This window comes from Chrysemys picta, chromosome 11 (genome assembly GCF_011386835.1).
Source record: "Chrysemys picta bellii isolate R12L10 chromosome 11, ASM1138683v2, whole genome shotgun sequence".
Taxonomy (NCBI): Eukaryota; Metazoa; Chordata; order Testudines; family Emydidae; genus Chrysemys; species Chrysemys picta.
In genome coordinates this window covers 46,150,969-46,168,124 of record NC_088801.1, presented here as the reverse complement: position 1 = coordinate 46,168,124, position 17,156 = coordinate 46,150,969, and the positions used below count along the sequence as shown (strand labels likewise).

Genomic DNA, 17,156 nt, shown 5'->3' with positions numbered 1-17,156 from the left:
TTTACCTCACGCATTTCTTAAGTGTCCGGTAAATTCAGCATATGAGGCCTTCTGCAGCCCCCAGACTTAAGTTATCCATTGTTATGCTACTCTTCTGGTCCACATGTCCTCATTTTCTAAGGAGGACTGTCATTTGATCTAAAATTGATATTTTTAAGCAAAAAAGTAGAATGCACAAAATGTCATGAAAAAATATACCCGACTGCATCAATGTAAAAAAACACTGGCAAAGACAGGTATGTAGGCAAAATAAATACTTTATTGGTTTAATTCCTGTTTTTAGAAATCAGCCCTTAGCTGTGTCTTCCAAACACATTTATAAATCTTTCAGATAAGCCTTTTTATAGAATATTGTTATACCTTAAGTATTCTTTGATTGAGACTTTGACACAATATAAACATTTTTAATAGCTGGAAATGACAAAGGCACAAAAGAGAATCCCAGCAACATTCAGACATTGTGTTACACACCCACTAAATTTCTGTCTGACCACACACACACACACACACACACACAAAAACACCCCATATATGAACCCCATTTACTTCCAATTTTATCCATTGGAACAAATACATTTGCATTGGCTTAAGCTACAATACAACCAATGAGGGGTGGTGGTGGGGGGGTTAATTGACTTTAATCTCCCCATAATACAACCAAGGTCACCCACCCACTCCAAGTCACACATCCCCATTACTTTTCCAAGAGCAGTCTTTTTATTGTATTTTGTTTAATAAAAGACAGTAAAGAACTTCTCTTGATATAACCGAGAAGTAGTCAACACATACACCTAGACAATGTTTAACATAAGGCACATTTCCAAGGAGTGGGAGGACTAGTAAGGAAGCAAAATAAAATTAAAGTTATCTTCTGCACAAAGATAAAGCTTTCAGTGTAAGAACTTTAAGTAGTTTTAGGTAACCTCATATCATTCTACCACTCTGCTAATAGTAACCTCCCCAAGAATTCCTAGAAATTTTTACAACAGAATTTTTTTTTCTTTTGAAGTGGCACTAAGTAACAGCAGTGGAAACAATTATTGGTTGTTTCAAGCTCTCAAAGTGAATCAGTTATTGCACAGTAAATACCTCATAGAGGTCAGTGTTTTTTATTAAAAAAAGCTAGGCTGAATATGTATGTTATTTATAAATTGGTTAGATTAAGTTTCATGACACACCTCTCCACAAAGAAATAAACTACACACAAATTAACAATAGGGACATACAAATAAATATTAGGTCTTTCAAAGGGCCATACTTTTCTGGATGGTTTATGGAAAGTAGTAAACTAAGCAGAGTGTCTAAATCATTATATATGGACTCAAGAAGAAATAATAAGGAATGCATCATAGAACTAAGCATTGTATACAGTAGCCTATCTCAGCAGCTGTAGTGAAGCCCAAGTACATAATTTTATGCTGTCACCAGTGTACGTCATCCAAGAGCAGAATTCCACAGCTTTGCTGGTCCACATGCCTACACTTTGGAGAAAGAAAAGGCAATGAAACATCTACCATTTAAGAGCAAGACTAGATTCATGAAGGAGCGTGACACAGGGTTGTCCCTTTAAAACTTGCCAGTTGCTTAGATAACTAAACATGTATTTTTATTTAGATAGCCTTGATATTTGCAGTATCCAAGATAAGCTCTACAGTGAAAATACAGCTACATAGGGGAGCACTGTAGATCCTGAAGTAAGGATGTTACATATTAAGTAAAATTGGCAGGTTTAAGGGCCATCACTGTCAGATGGCTGGAGTTTTCAAAGCCATCTAACAGATTTAGGCATACATCTTTCATTAATTTTAATTAAACTTCAACAGAGCTGATGTAGTTTAGGTTTCAGGGGAGAAGAGCAATGTAAGACTTGACTTTCTTGTGGCTGTATAAAAGGCTTTTATATTTTAACTATGCAAGAATCCTTAAAAGTGAATCTAACTCTTTCAAATACAAATATTCTATACAATGAAAAATTCTTCTGCAGCCAGTTGTTCCGTTTCAGTAAGTTAAATTAATCAATCCACAAAATTCATAATAATTACCTGTAGTACCTGTTTCATGGCTGCATATCTTGCTTTGCATTAGCAGATCTACTTGGGGATGATACAGCTGCTAACAATCCACTTACTATTTCCCGTCTGATTTCACCAACAATAGATTCTTTGATCTAAAAAAAAGATTAAATGGAGTTATAAGGTCATTAAGTTATACACAACTCTGCAGAGGGTAAAATTGCACAGTATAGTAGACATATTAGATATTAGCTGCATGTCCTAGGAGTCATAGTAGCAATGAATGTTTTAAAAAATACAGATGGAAAAGAGTCTCTATTGCAAATTAAGACTATCTGAATTTAAAGACTCTGAAAAATCATGGCGTCGTAAACTAAATAGCTTTCCAGACTGTTTATATTTATATTTGTTTATATCTAGGGTTACCAGTTTTAGGTTAAAAACTGATAAAATGCTGACCACCTACAATTGTGAGAACAGAATTTTAGCAAATATGCACTGAAAACACCCTAAATGGAGCAACCTTTACAGTGTGAATAGATCTCTGGAGAAGGTCCGCAGGACCTAAAGACATCTCTATCCCCGATCCCCACTCCAATTCATTAAGCAGTTCATCTAAATGGTGGGTGGGATTTTGGATAGGACCACGATTTAATACAAATCAAGGAAACAAATTTACAATATTCATGAGGGTTTATTTTTTAGCAGAAAAACACCTGCCCACTCACGTTACCAGTTTGCCATTGGAATACTACTTATGCTGGCAAAGGCTATTTCACATAATTTCTATTAAAATCTGTTAATTAGGCTTACATATAAAAATTTAAAGGTGATTTAATTCAAGTAAGATCCTAGTTGGAGATGGGGAGGAGCAGAGAATGAACAGATCGCTACAGGCTTCAGTAAAGAAAAAGCAGCAGACAAGGTGGCACTACAGCAGTGTATTGCACTGATCTGACATGAAGAAAAAGAAATGATGAGCTACTAGCAAGTCTGGGAGAACTTCACGAGCCAAGGCAGATTTAGATGCTCTTCGCCTTTGTTGCACTTAACAGATTTGATGTGTGGCATGAGTATAAAATAGGAAAGGACCATCAAATCCTGGTAGAGGAATGAAGGCTATTAGAAATCAAAGGATATCACCTGTCAGTAACATTACCAATATATTCCATCTCAGTCAGAATAAAAAGGAGTTATTTCTTATTTTTTTTTAAAACACAAAACCACACCACTTCCTGGCATGATTAGTAAATCCTAGACTTAAAAAAAACTGTTCATATTGTAGGTTGATAAATATTCTTTTCAAATGTGGTAGAGTTTGTGTAGTTTCGTTTTAATGAATATGAATTAGAAGCCTGGAAAATCCCTAATCCTGACTTTGTTAGTTTCAGAATCTCTCCGTGATCCCCCATCCTTAAGTGGGGGCAACATTTGCTTAAGCCGACCTGCTAGGGGTGTTGTGATGTTTGTCTAACCCTTTCAAGGTAAAGCTCACTATTACTGTCTCAAAATTCTTCTTCTCTCTCTTAAGGAATACAGTGTCCTTTTTCCTTGCATGCTAAGGAGATTAAGTGACCAAGTCAGCAAGGCTATCCCAAGACTACTTATCTCTTGTTCTTCTTTGGTAATAATTCAAGTCTTGAACCGTTAGTGGCAAAAGCGCATAACTTGATTAGCAATCCATGCCAAGCAGAAATGCAGGCCCTAAAAATATTATTCAGGAATAGTTTTTCATCGGGACAGTTTGCCGACTTTGTGCATTGTTAACTGGTAAGACAGAAAAACTCTACTCATCGATTAGTAAAACCTTCACAGGGCAGCGTCACTAATAACCACAAACCTCACAGAGATATGTGCACGCAAACACACACCAGAATTTGGGGCAGCTGTTAATCTGATAGGTGCCCGTCTGGTTTTAGAGTCTCTCTTCCTTCAGGTAATCAGATGCACACATGTTAAACTTGGTGGGGAAGGCACAGTAGGTAAATGGCTGTCTAGGGCCAGTGTGCTACTAACACTGAGGTTCCCTTGACTACAGTTACAGCTGTCAGAATAGGACACACTGCACTTCTAGCCATTTTTCTTCTATAGTAATATGGGTCCCAGGGTGCATTCCAAAATATACATTCTGTGCCCTCTCTCTAATAGGGTAAATAAAAATAAAGGCTGATTTCGAAAATAAACTGATAAAGCCTGCCCAAATTAGCACAGCTAACGGGCTAGGAGGAAAGATGGTCTTGTGGTAAGGAATAGGACTGGGAGTCAGGCTTTTCCTGTTCTAATCCTAACTCTGCCACAGGCTTCCTGTGTGACCTTGGCATATCATGCTAGTCCTGTCTCCCCCAACTGGGATAATAAAACGTATCCACCTCCCAGGGGCTACATTTGCTAACAGTTGTAAATCACTGAGATCCCCAGCTTAAAGCTCATCAATATAGTGCTTGAGGATTGCACATCACCACACTTCCCTGAATGTGAGCGATTCCCTAAATTACTCCTGATTATGTCCTTAAAGGAAATAAAAATAAAAACAAACCAGAAGCACTTGTTTGAAACAACATTTGACGTTTACTGATAAGACATGGACACCTAACAAAGAGCGACTGCTACTCTCAGCTCCTCTACCTTAGTTCCAGTCTCTGATCCTGAGGTGTCTCTCCATCCCTCTTTAACTAAATTCCCTCCCAATTACTGACCTTTCACCTTATGACTTTCCCCGACTTCCTGATGTCTGAGTGCCTCACAGTCATTAGCATATTTACCCTGTGAGAAAGGGCAGTATTGTCACCATTTTACAGATGGGGAACAGAGACATGGAGAGACTTGCCCCGAGTCTGCAGCACAGTGGGGAACTAAATCCAGATCTCCTGAGTCCCTAATCAGTGCCTCAGCTATAAGATTAACTTTCCACTCACCTTCCTCTTGCCTTCTGCATCAAGTTTAATCTCCTGGTCCTCATCTTCGAGGCTCTGTAGAACCCTGTTTCAGCTTCCATCAATATTTATTTCCTTCATTGCATCCCAATACTCCCTTTGTATTTATCCCCTACTCCCTTCCATAGGCCCCTCTTCCAGACTGCCAGGGATGCCATTTCAATCCCAGTGTTTTCAAGCAATCAACCTCTCATCTTTCAGACCCCTAGGGGTACGTCTACACGTCACACTTACCCCAGTCCCTGACTCGGGTCTGAGCCATAGTCCCCTTTCCATCCATAAAGAAATCTGTTTTGGGTCAGCTAAAATTCAGGACCTGTGTCCTAGGATCCTGCCAGGGAGGTGGGTCATTTATAAAGTATTAATTCCCCCTCACCCTCTAAAAGCAACCACCAGTTAACAATGAATTTCTTGCTGGTGTGACAAGTGCCAAACTGACAACCCTGGCAGATTAAAGTCTTCCATTTATCTACAGAAGATGTAGAATATGAATAGAAGCTTCCCCCCACTGCCCTGTAACCCTGTCCTGGAAGAACATCCTTTAAAGACTGAAAGGCTTAGTCTCCATGCCAGTTAATCGCTTGGTGCCTTTACTGAGACTACTCACTAGTACCAATAGTAGTGACAATTTTATATGATATAATACGCAAGCATGTAGGGACAGAATCAGACAGGCTATAGCACAAAATGAGTTACATGAGTTATGAAGGACATAAAAGGCAAAAAGAAGATATTCTATAAATACATTAGGAATAAAAGAAAGATGAAGGAAAGTGTAGGTCCCTCCTAGCCTTGCATTTCTATGTACATTTTTATGTACACCTCTACCCAGATATAACGCGGTCCTCGGGAGCCAAAAAAATCTTACCGCATTATAGGTGAAACTGCGTTATATTGAACTTGCTTTGATCCACCAGAGCACTGCTTTACCGCGTCATATCCGAATTCGTGTTATATCGGGGGGCATTATATCGAGGTAGCGGTGTACTGAGGTAACCATATTTGTCTCTCACAAGTTACCGAATAGCTAAAAGGTTGCAACAGTTTTTGGTCACTACCAAACTGAGCTGGATTTAAACAGGAGACACAGAAGGGAAAGAATCCATCTCACATAACCAGTCAATTCCTTGAGCCAGCTAATGTACTAATATTCCATTCATTCAAAAAGGGTGCTTATAGGATGTCATAAACTTCATTAAAGTACAATTTCATTAAGATTCTCCCACACCAGGGTATGGTCAAATAATCACCATCCTAAAAACCAGCTTCTTTAATTTTGTTAAACAACATGCAGAATAATAAAGGACCCAGTTGCACTTCTTGCAATGCTGTGATCTAAGAGTCAAGAAGCAAGCATTGTATGTGATATTTCAATGGAGGCAAGACTGTACTTTCATCAAACAAAACGAGCAGTGTCCAGTACTTTGACATTTAACATTGCTGAATTCCCTTCTGTGGGAGTGAGTTCATTTACTCTGAGAGCTAGCAGTTAAGGTTTTGGTTTTTGTTTTTTTTTTAAACCAGTAAATAGTTATTGGTCAAAGCTCCCATACACCACAGTCCACCCAAGCATATTCTTAAGCACTACATACTTTCTCCTTCCCCAGCATGAGATCATGTGGCTATACAGAAGGGGAGGCATTATTTAATAAACAATGGGGTTTAGGATTTGTGAAGGCATATATCAAGAATGCATACTAATAGATTTCCTTTCCTTCTCCAAAAAAAAAAAAAAAAAAAAAAAAAAAAGAATTCCAGTGCTAACAATGGAGTTACACAAGGATGACACACTTCAGTTTGTGGTAATTTTAATGCTTATGAAATGGAAAGATTCTCAGGAATAGTATTCAGTAGCATTTACAGACTCTGCAAACAACTTCCAGACACCCCTATGCCAATTCACTTAAATCCTGACCTTCAAAACAGTTCCTATTTTGGGCCTGAATCTCTCCTGAGTAGGCTGCTAGAACAGTTAAACTGTGTGGCAACTTAGGCCTTGGCTACACTTACCCGCTAGTTCGATGGCTGGAAATCGAACTTCTGGGTTCGACTTATCGCGTCTAGTCTGGTCACGATAAGTCGAACCCGGAAGTGCTCGCCGTCGACTGCGGTACTCCAGCTCGGCGAGAGGAGTACCGCGGAGTCGACGGGGGAGCCTGCCTGCCGAGTCTGGACCAAGGTAAGTTCAAACTAAGGTACTTCGACTTCAGCTACGTTATTCACGTAGCTGAAGTTGCGTACCTTAGTTCGAATTAGGGGAGTAGTGTAGACCAAGCCTAAGTTATGTGTTCAAACATCACCTGTGGAGTGAGTCCAGGTCAACTAAGTCAACATATTTGAATCCCAGTCTTTGGGGCTAAAAGGCTATTGCACTGATTGTACAGAAGCCTCAGAAAACTCAGACAAATGTCATGAATCTCTCTTCAGAGTGCACATCTTTTTTTATTTGCTAGCACCTAAAAGGTTTAAAGAGAAACTTTCACACTGAAGTAAATTTGAAAAGAACATTTCCTGAAATAACAGCATACTTTGACTCCGTAATCCCACATATGACATTACAGTCTGTTGCCAAAAGAACCATAGAGATGTCACAAATGCAACATTAGGACTTCTTTGGAAGACCAATGTAGAATGGTAAAATGGGCTGCAAGAGAGAGATCTCTTGAACATGTCATGAAATGGCCTCAGCAAATAGCACAAGTAGCAAGAGGCTCTTCAAAAGGGATTAAAAGGAAACAGATCAGAGAATAGGAGAATTTGGGATGTCTTGGTCTACCTGGTCACGTCACCTGAATCAAGTAGGCAATTTCTGGAACTTCTCTCACCTTTCCTTGAGCTACTCTACTGGATGCCATTAAAACAAACAAACAAACAAACAAAACCATTTACCACACAGTCACTTCAGTTACTTTCTATTCTATGTGGAGGGGTAAATGGTGGAATCTCAAACCCCTCCTCCCCCTCCAGTGCAATGGCAGATAGCGAATGTCTACTTAGTGCTGATCACAGAAACAATGATGCAATCACTCCAGGTGTACCTCACTAACAGCCACATTGGGAAACCCTTACACACATTGCATAGGGTCACACTTTACAAATAGTCCCAGTTACTTCAGTGGGCTACTCATGGTGTAAGGTGAGCATGGGTATTGAAAGCTGGACCCGTTTGTTTGACTACACTGCCAAGTGTTTTCCATAATAGCCAAGCTAGATGTATCCTGCTGTAACATTAGTACTTCAATCAGTTTTAACCATGGTGTCCAGTCATTGTACTGCAGTTTTCTCTCTCTTTTCTTTGTCTAGTTAGGCAGTTACCCAGATCTAAACAGATTAAATTCCTTCAGTCTCTTCTCAAACTAGAAGTCATGCTCTCAAGAACTTGTATCATATTATTTACCATTCTGTGCTCCATTTTACAGTGTAAGCATTCCTACCCATCTAAGTTTAATGGCACAGAAAAAATCTGGGTGTTTGAAAACTTCAAGAATTTTTTATTTTCATTGTTTAGTTTTTCTACCAGAGCACAAAGTTTCAGTACTTTTGTGGAGAACTGAGGGAGCTCAGAACTTAGCACTGTTAGATCGCTTTACATCTTCAAAGCACTGTGCAAATATTAAATATCCTTCACACCACCATTATGAAGCAGGCAAGTAAATAATATTCCCATTTTACAGGTGGAGAAACAGACAGAGAAGTGGGGTCACACTGCAATCCTAGCTATGCTACTAGACTTTGGGAGGGAGCAGGGAGGATAAAAGGAGCATGAGGCCCCCCCTTATTCCTACTTATATAGGCTATCTGCACTGTGGGTGGCAACACAGGGGAAGGAGGGTGGTAGAAGGCAATCTCCCTAGGGCTGCTACTTTTTCTTCCACACAGGTAGAGGGAGATAAACTGGCCTGCCAGAGAAAATAATTTGTACAACTGTACTATGTATAGAGCTGGATCAGACTACTTGCCCACCCCCAACATCCTGGAGCAACTTGGGGCCAGGTATTAGACTGAGGCTCAGAGAGTCACAATTTGGTCGTGGTGTGCTCCTGGGACAGCACAACTGCACGCTGCCCTTTCTCAGGGTTCACGGCAAAGCCACAATTGAGCCTTAAGTGACCTGCTGAAGGCCAGTGAGTCATTTTCAGAGCTGGGATTAAAACTTTCTGGTTCCCATTCCTGTGCTCAGTGCACAGAGCGAAAAGTCCACATTCTCACAGGAGAACTTCCAGGAGAAAAATCTTTGATTTCCTTTTCCCTGGTATTTTGGGTGTCATGAAGTTTAAATTATCATGGTCAGTTACATGCAATTAAGAAAATGTGTCACTGTCCTATTTTAAAACCAAACCTGCAGAAGAATGTAGCAACCAACCCCCCCTTTCTTTCACAGACAGCAGATAACGGGTCCAAATACATACACACAGATAAGGATCACTATAGTGGTTCAGAAGAGCTGGAGTCACTTCTGTTCTGACCATGGCTCACTCCAGTCAAACTCCTAGAACCAGCAATGATTTGGGGGGAGGGGCAGGGAAAGAGGTGGCGAGTAATCTCCTTAAAATTTACTGTGGAGACCTTTTGTATACAATGTTTCATCAATAAATTAACCCCAAATAGCCCTTACCGCCAGATGAACTTCAGAGAGAAACACCTTCCAGTGTAATTTTAGTTTGAAGTCTGATATGCTTTCATGCTACCAAGCAGAGGCGCTGGAGGGCTCTTCCCTACCATCCCCATGGTACTAACCAGTTATCCTTTATGTGCTAACTGTTTTGCTCAGATATAACAAACAATTATGGTTCAACCCATCGGTGGCTGACAGCAGGTCCACTGCTGCAGGCTCCAGTGAGTTTGCAGGGAGGGCAGGGGGAGAGGATCCTGCTTCTCAGTATCAAAGAGTTAAGTGCAGTACAACTACAACCTCAATTAAGCAACATTTTAAAAATCCAGGACCCCAGTAGACTGACCATCTTTTCTCACCTCCCGTATGACTTGCTGCAGCTCCTCGTTCTCCACACTTCTGTGAATGTCATCAACTGAAGGCACAAGAGGGACTTTTTCAGGTTTTTGTTCCACCTCTGATCTGGAGTCTCCAGACTCCTCAGAGCACTCAGCTTGCTGCTCAGTGCCTGCTCTTGCCGGCGGGGTGGGCGTTAAGGCAACACATGCTCGGTATAACCTCTTGCTTTGGGTCTTGGATTTTCCAGTCAGCTCAGATGAATTTACAGCAGCTTTTCTACTTGTGTGACTGGAGCACACCGAAGAAGAATCCGAGTTTCCATGAGAGAACACTGACTCTGATCCTTCTGCTGGAAGAGTTTCCAAACCAAACTCTCCCAATCCCAGTCCCAACTCTGACTTCAGAAACGACTGCTCTCGAATAAGTTCAGAGACCTAGGAGTGTAAAGAAACCAGTTTCCCTTATTTCCCCTTGTATTTTCTATAATGACTTAAGATGACAACAGCTAGAAAAATGGTACTCCGTGGTGCTTTGCCTGTGCACCTCACGGCCAAAGCAAATTCACACTGTTCTGCAGAAGCATATAAGTCATGTGCAGACAGGACTCTCCCTATTTTTCTTATGTATTCAGTCACTTAGTCATTCCATGATATGTATATGCTTTGCCTTTGTGACTGCAACCAAGGATCATAAGGAATAATCTTTTATTTAAAGCCAAATTAAATAAAAATGACTGCAGTGCTGCAAACCACTGACTTTTGTAACAATGGATGCACCCAGTCAAAGCTGATGAAAACGATCCCTAAGTCTTGAATTGTTTCTCCCCCTAGTAAAGCAACTGAAAGCTGCCTGTGTTTCTGCAAATTCTGGCCAGCTTTTTTTATGAAGTCTGTTATAGTTCTATTTGTCTAAATCTAAATAAATTAATGACAAAAAGGTACTTATCCACAGCTCCTGGAACTGCAAATAACTGACCAGTACTGAGAAGTACTGCAACAACCTCACCACGTACCAACAATAGCCAACCAGTCCCAAGCAACACCTGCCCTCCACACGTCTCCTAAAACATAAACTAGATCATGCAAATACTTATGTATATGGGTTTCTTTGATCACGTGAGCAGTGTCACTGTTTTCAACAGGACTACTCACCTGGGTAAGTGCTTGCAGGATCAGGCCTCTAATAAATACTAAACCTGTCCCGCCTTTCCTAAGAAAGCCTTTTCTAACAATGTTTAAAACAAAATTACTTACTGGTTCCATTACGTTCAGTGGAGAAAGGCATGATAGATTATCAGTGCTTCTGCTACCATACATGCCCTGGAATAGTAAGCAAAATTAGTGTGTTGAGGTTTGGTTTTTTAAGCTGTCAAATGTTAATAAATAATATATTGTGTAGTAGGAAACATTCTGAAGAAGTAAAAACATGGAAATCAGGACATGGAAATCAGCTGGTCAAATAGGGTCTATTTCAGTCATTTTAGAAGCAGGCCTTTTTCTATGAGAGGTTTTAAAATATATGTATATTTATAATACTCCAAGACTTTAAATTTGGCTTTGGATCACAGTAATCTCAGATTTTGCTGTTCTTCCTGCACTTCAAACATTTCTCCGTGACAGAGTCCCACAGAGGAGGATCTGGCCTGTGTCCCTCCTGCTCCTGCACACAGAACTTCTATAACAATATTGGCTGGGAGAGGTAAGAGAAATGGTCAGAGACTATGTCATTCTCATCAGTGCCATGGTCTGAGATGGAGCGGCAGAAGCAGACACACAAGAGCAGTACTTTGTTGAGAGGGTGGTGGAAGAAGGAGAGGGGGGAAAAAAAGAAGAGACATAAAATGGTTTCTCTCCTACTCCACTGACATACACACGTGTATGTCTCTTTTCTTTCCTAGGGGAATGTTTGTGTTACTAGTGCTTCCTTAATTGTTTAGCAGGGGCACATACATAATTTGTAGGGTGGTAGCAAAAGAGGAGCAAAAAAAAGGAAGCAAAGCAGAGACAGAGAAGGCGAAGGAAACCTGAAGAAAGATGGGACAATGAAAAGCAGAGACGAATTTGGATCTATGTCCAGTCCTTCATTCACTGGGTAGGCAACACTGGAGGTAGCACATTCGACCTATTTGAGGCATTTCCACCTCCTGTAGCTCTCTACAATGACCTTTGGCTAGCAAAAGGAGCAGCATGGATGAGCTCCTGAGGGAACACCTCCAGGCCCTAGAGCTGCAGTGATGCATGATGGTTAAGGTTGTGGGAGCCTAGGTAGATTTCTTGGGTGGGGATTGAAGAAAACAGGAGAAAGAGAAGAAAGGCAGAAGAAAAGAGGTGTGAAATCCCAGGGTGAGAGAACAAGATCTGCACAGCTAGGTGTAAACAGTTTAGCATCAAAGTGGGGAACACTGTATTTTAGTTTGTTTTCCCTGAGCTTGGACTTCCTCTTCACATTTGAAAGACCCCCTGACAGAAAACAATGAAGTGTCACTTTTGCACTAAATTAAAAACACATCTCCAAGATTCAACAAATTATTTTCCCAACTAGTCAAGGAAAATATTCAAAGCTTTGGTTGGAGACTATTTTGATTTCCAAGTTGGTGTTTTCTGCACTGTAAGGGAGACCTTATGGCTTACTTCAGCATGCAATTAAAGTAAACAAGCTGCTCAGATATCTGAATACTTATTGCAGAGCAACACGCACTGTGAGCGTCTGAGGTCTGTAAGGTGAAGACGTATGTAAAGTTCTAAGCTGTTCCTCCAGAGCAAGTAGACGTTCCTCTAACTGCATTTCTAGCTCCTGTAGCTCCATGCGGACCGATTTTCTCAAACTCTGGAGCTGATCAGCTTCGTATCTATATGCAAGTAAATTATAAAGAACAACAGTATTCTGTTAGCAAAGAGCCATAATCCATCACATTCTATGAAGCACCGTGGCAGCAAGGACAACAGAGTCCATGGTGTACCTCAGGACTGAATGATGCTCTTTCACAAGAAACCTGCTGCCACCTGAGCATTAGTGAAGGGGAAGGGAGCAAAAGGTGAACTCCATCTCTTTTTAAGGAGGTGGGGTAGGGTGGAGGGGATATGTTCAAAGAGAAAACTTATGTCAGTGGCTGTCTGTAAAAGGGAAGGGGGTTGGTTGCCACATTCCTTTTCTGCATAACAGGGAATGTGTTCCACAAGTTTAAAATTAAATTCAATATAGTCAAGCATATGGAGTTTAGACATTTATATACATTTCTAAAATTTTAAAATGAATCCATTTAAAGAAAATCAACAGCAACATCATGATCAAAATTTATTTCTCCTGCCTTGTTCTCTCTTCACAAGCAGTGGTAGCACAGGGTCAAGAGGCCATTATGAACAGGCAAACTGCTTGTGAATTTAATTAGTTTTGAATTAGGCAAGTCAAGAGCTGCTTTAAATGTAAGAAGTAGATGAGCAATATTTAAAACTGTTCCAGATCATCTGGATGAAGCTCTTACTGAAATCCATGGTCAGAGGAGTTAAACATAGCCAAAATAATGAGTGCCATTTTTAAACTGCACGTTGCAGCTGGGGGGAGATAGTAACCAAAATGTGAGAGAAAATTCAGGCCTCGTCCTGCTGAATGGCAAGTCAATGAGCAAATTGCCTTTAACTTGAATGGGAACAGGAGCAGGTCCCTTATATAATAATTTTTGTTGGACCAAATAAGTTTAGATATGTGCTTATTTTCTCTCTTTTTTTAAAAAGAAAACCATACACAATGACATTTACCTTTCTTCTTCACTCATGTGCTGATAAACTGTTGTTTGCTGACGTAACATAGTCAATTCCAAATCCATCATTTGTGTTCTAAACAAGTTTAGACTCCGCCTCACAACCTGTAGTTCCTGGAAAGTATTCTAGAAAGGTATGAACAAGAAGTGTCAAACACAGAATTTTGTTTATAGGCCCCGATCCTACAATTGGGTCCACACAAGTGGACCTCCACCCGCATGCAGAGCTCCACTGACTTTCACACAAAGGCCCACTCACAGATTACATGACTGGAGTCACAGGCTGAAGTAGTTAAGACACAGAAAAAGCAGCCAGTTTAAAAAACTACGGAGATTTGGGCTTAACTTTTAGTGTCTTACCCTGCAGACACTCACTCCTATCAATAACTTTCAACATGAAGTTAGTTCCACTCATGAGTAAGACTACTCGTTTTTAAAATATTACATACATGAGTGTTTGTGAGATTGGGGCCTTATTTGAAAAACTGTTATCATGTCCCCTCTCAGTCTTCTCTTCTCCAGACTAAAACCCAATTTTTTCAATCTTCCCTCATAGGTCATGTTTTCTAGACCTTTAATAATTTTTGTTGCTCTTCTATGGACTTTCTCCAATTTGTCCACATCTTCCTGAAACTTGGTGCCTAGAACTGGACACAATACTCCAGTTGAGGCCTAATCAGAGCGGTGCAGGGGGGAAGAATTACTTCTTGTGTCTTGCTTACAACACTCTTGCTAATACATCCCAGAATGATGTTTGCTTTTTTTGCAACAGTGTCACACTGTTGACTTATATTTAACTTGTGATCCATATGACCCCCAGATCCCTTTCCGCAGTACTCCTTCCTAGGCAGTCATTTCCCAATTTGTATGTGTGCAACTGATTGTTCCTTCCTAAGTGGAGTACTTTGCATTTGTCTTTATGGACTTTCATCCTGTTTACTTCAGACCATTTCTCCAGTTTGTCCAGATCATTTTGAATTTTAATCCTATCCTTGAAGGCATTTGTAACCCCTCCCAGCTCGGTATTATCCACAAATGTTATGGCATTATCGAAATCACTGATGAAGATATTGAACAGAACCGGATCAAGGACCAATCCCTACAGAACCCTACTCGATAGCCCCTTCCAGCTTGATTGTGAACCACTGATAACTACCCTCTGGGAATGATTTTCCAACCAGCTTATAGTAGCTCCATCTAGATTGTATTTCCCTACTTTGTTTATGATAAGGTCATGCAAGACAGTATCAAAAGCCTTGCTAAAGCCAAGATATACCACATCTATTGCTTCCTCACTATCCACAAGGCTTGTTACCCTGTCAAAGAAAGCAATTAAGTTGGTTTGACACAATATGTTCTCGACATATCCATGCTGATTGTTACTTATCACCTTATTATCTTCTAGGTGTCTGCAAATTGATTGCTTAATTATTTGCTTGATTATCTTTCCAGGTACTGAAGTTAAGCTGACTGGTCTATAACTACTCGGGATTGTCCTTATTTCCCTTTTGACAGATTGGCACTATATTTGCCCTTTTCCAGTCCTCTGGACTTTCATCCATCTTCCATGATTTTTAAAGATAATCACTTATGGCTCAGATATTTCTTCACTCAGCTCCTTGAGTATTCTAGGATGTATTTCATCAGGCCCTGGTGACTTGTGTCTGTACAGTACACAGCACATTCCGGGTACTACTGAAATATTACTAGTTACTAATAAAAACAAATGTACTGTCCCTTACTTCATACAGAGGTAGAATGGATGATCTGTGAGTACTGTAGGAGCCAACAGCAAGATCGTGTCCTCTCATCGCAGGGTACTAAAATAAATAAATAAATAAATAAATAAATAAATAAATAAAAAGACAAACCACTGTAATTGAAAAAGCCAATAAGACCATTTTACAAATCAATCCTCATGCACTCAGACACTACGGTGACGGGCAGCAGTACAGAACCCTAGAAGAGAAGGTCAGCTGTGCGAAGTTTGATAAGGAAACTAAAACATGCAGCACCAGTCAAACAATAACGCGTTGGTGGCAGTATGTGCTCTACAATGGATATAATTAGGAGGAGAGGGGGTTTTGATGTGAGGAGGGGCATGCAGAACAGCCTTCACAGAGAAGGGAGACAGGACATCATTGAAGCATGCTCTCCTGTAGGCTCAGTACCAGCAAAGCATTGAATTAAAACTTGAGATAGAAAAATAACCATTTAGAAGTTATCATGTCGGCTGGAGGAAACAGGAAAGAAGGATATGTTTGGGCCTATACCATTTGTTTAACGTCTTTGACATTTCAGTAATTCTGACTACCCTGCTAATGCAACATAAAAATGGAATACAAGCAACCACCACCTCTAGGACTGCTAAAAGGATTTGTATAAACAAACAAAAACAGGGCACCACTTTCACCTCATGGTCACATACACCTTTACTGTGCAGATTTGCCCTTTTTGTATTTTATGTAAATCTGTTGCCTGCATCCAAAGGTCCCTGCCTTCATAATTTTTCAGAAAACTGCTTCTCTTTGTTTTGCTGTATCCAGGAATGGTGCAGCAAGGCAGAATTTGCAAAGTGTTACACGTACACACATGTTGCAGTTGAAAACAATTGCACATAGCTGAAATATTTGAGAAAAATGTGGTTTGTCCAATGTAATTCTGAGAGAGTTCAAAGGGCAACTGACATGCCATAAAAAAATTGAAATACACTGTAAGAGGAGGTTTGCTTAAACATGAGCTTTATAAGGTTTTAGTCCCTCTCTTCCCCACCCTCTGGGAATTTATCTGTTCTTCTTTATCCCTGACCTGAAGTTGCAATCTAGTGTTTGGAACTTTTCAGTCATCTTTGCAGCAATTGCTTGTCATATGACAGAGGACAACTTTGTACAAAGAATAAAGAAAAGCAGATAAATTATCATGCAAACATCTCCGGTAATAATACTGATGGAGTGAAATGTAGTAAACAGGATAGAGACTCTGACCTGGCTGAGAATATGCTTGGTGCGGGATTGGGATGTGTGGGTGTCAGGCTCTGTCTACATTAGGATATTTTACAAAAATTATTCCCACCAATGCTCATTTCCATCAGCTGACCTGGTGTTCTCACCAGTAAGAATCCTGCTACAGACATGGATCGAGTGGCTTCTTCTTCACCAAGTTTAGTTAACATGATGGTGAAAAGACTGTAAAGTTTCCATAGCCTTGTCTATACATGCTTCCACTGGAAGGAATTTCCTTGTAAAATTCTCAATCTAGACATGAGGTCAGAGTCTGAAAACACTTACTACCAGCACAGTGCCTAGAGCCCTAAGCAGTCCCAGTGGTTTCAAAGTCAGTATAGTCAGCCCTATGCCAAGACTGAATGCTAAATTTTGACAAGTGGCAAACACCACAAAAGCATACAGACTGAGGTCCTGGACCTGCAACAGTGTGCGTGCAAGTTGATGTCCTGCCCCGCATCAAACCCATCAAAATGAATGGGGCTCCACAAGGGCATAGGA

General features: G+C 40.4%; 1 protein-coding gene across 10 annotated transcripts in view; it reads right to left on the bottom strand.

Annotated features, from left to right (window-relative positions):
* Positions 1-239: 239 nt before the first annotated feature.
* The window catches only part of ITPRID2 (ITPR interacting domain containing 2), a 64,026-nt gene continuing 47,109 nt past the window's right edge, over positions 240-17,156 (bottom strand). For 4 of the 10 annotated variants that reach the window (XM_065561924.1, XM_008178302.4, XM_065561929.1 and 1 more), the window contains 7 exons: positions 15,396-15,473; positions 13,652-13,779; positions 12,594-12,744; positions 11,150-11,215; positions 9,917-10,330; positions 2,043-2,167; positions 240-1,481 (listed from right to left, as the gene is read on the bottom strand). In XM_065561924.1, the coding sequence (XP_065417996.1) occupies positions 2,057-2,167; positions 9,917-10,330; positions 11,150-11,215; positions 12,594-12,744; positions 13,652-13,779; positions 15,396-15,473 (948 nt within the window). In that variant the 3' untranslated portion in view covers positions 240-1,481; positions 2,043-2,056. The remainder of the gene's footprint in view (positions 1,482-2,042; positions 2,168-9,916; positions 10,331-11,149; positions 11,216-12,593; positions 12,745-13,651; positions 13,780-15,395; positions 15,474-17,156) is intronic. The other 6 variants (XM_008178303.4, XM_065561930.1, XM_065561926.1 and 3 more) reach the window with 3 other exon arrangements.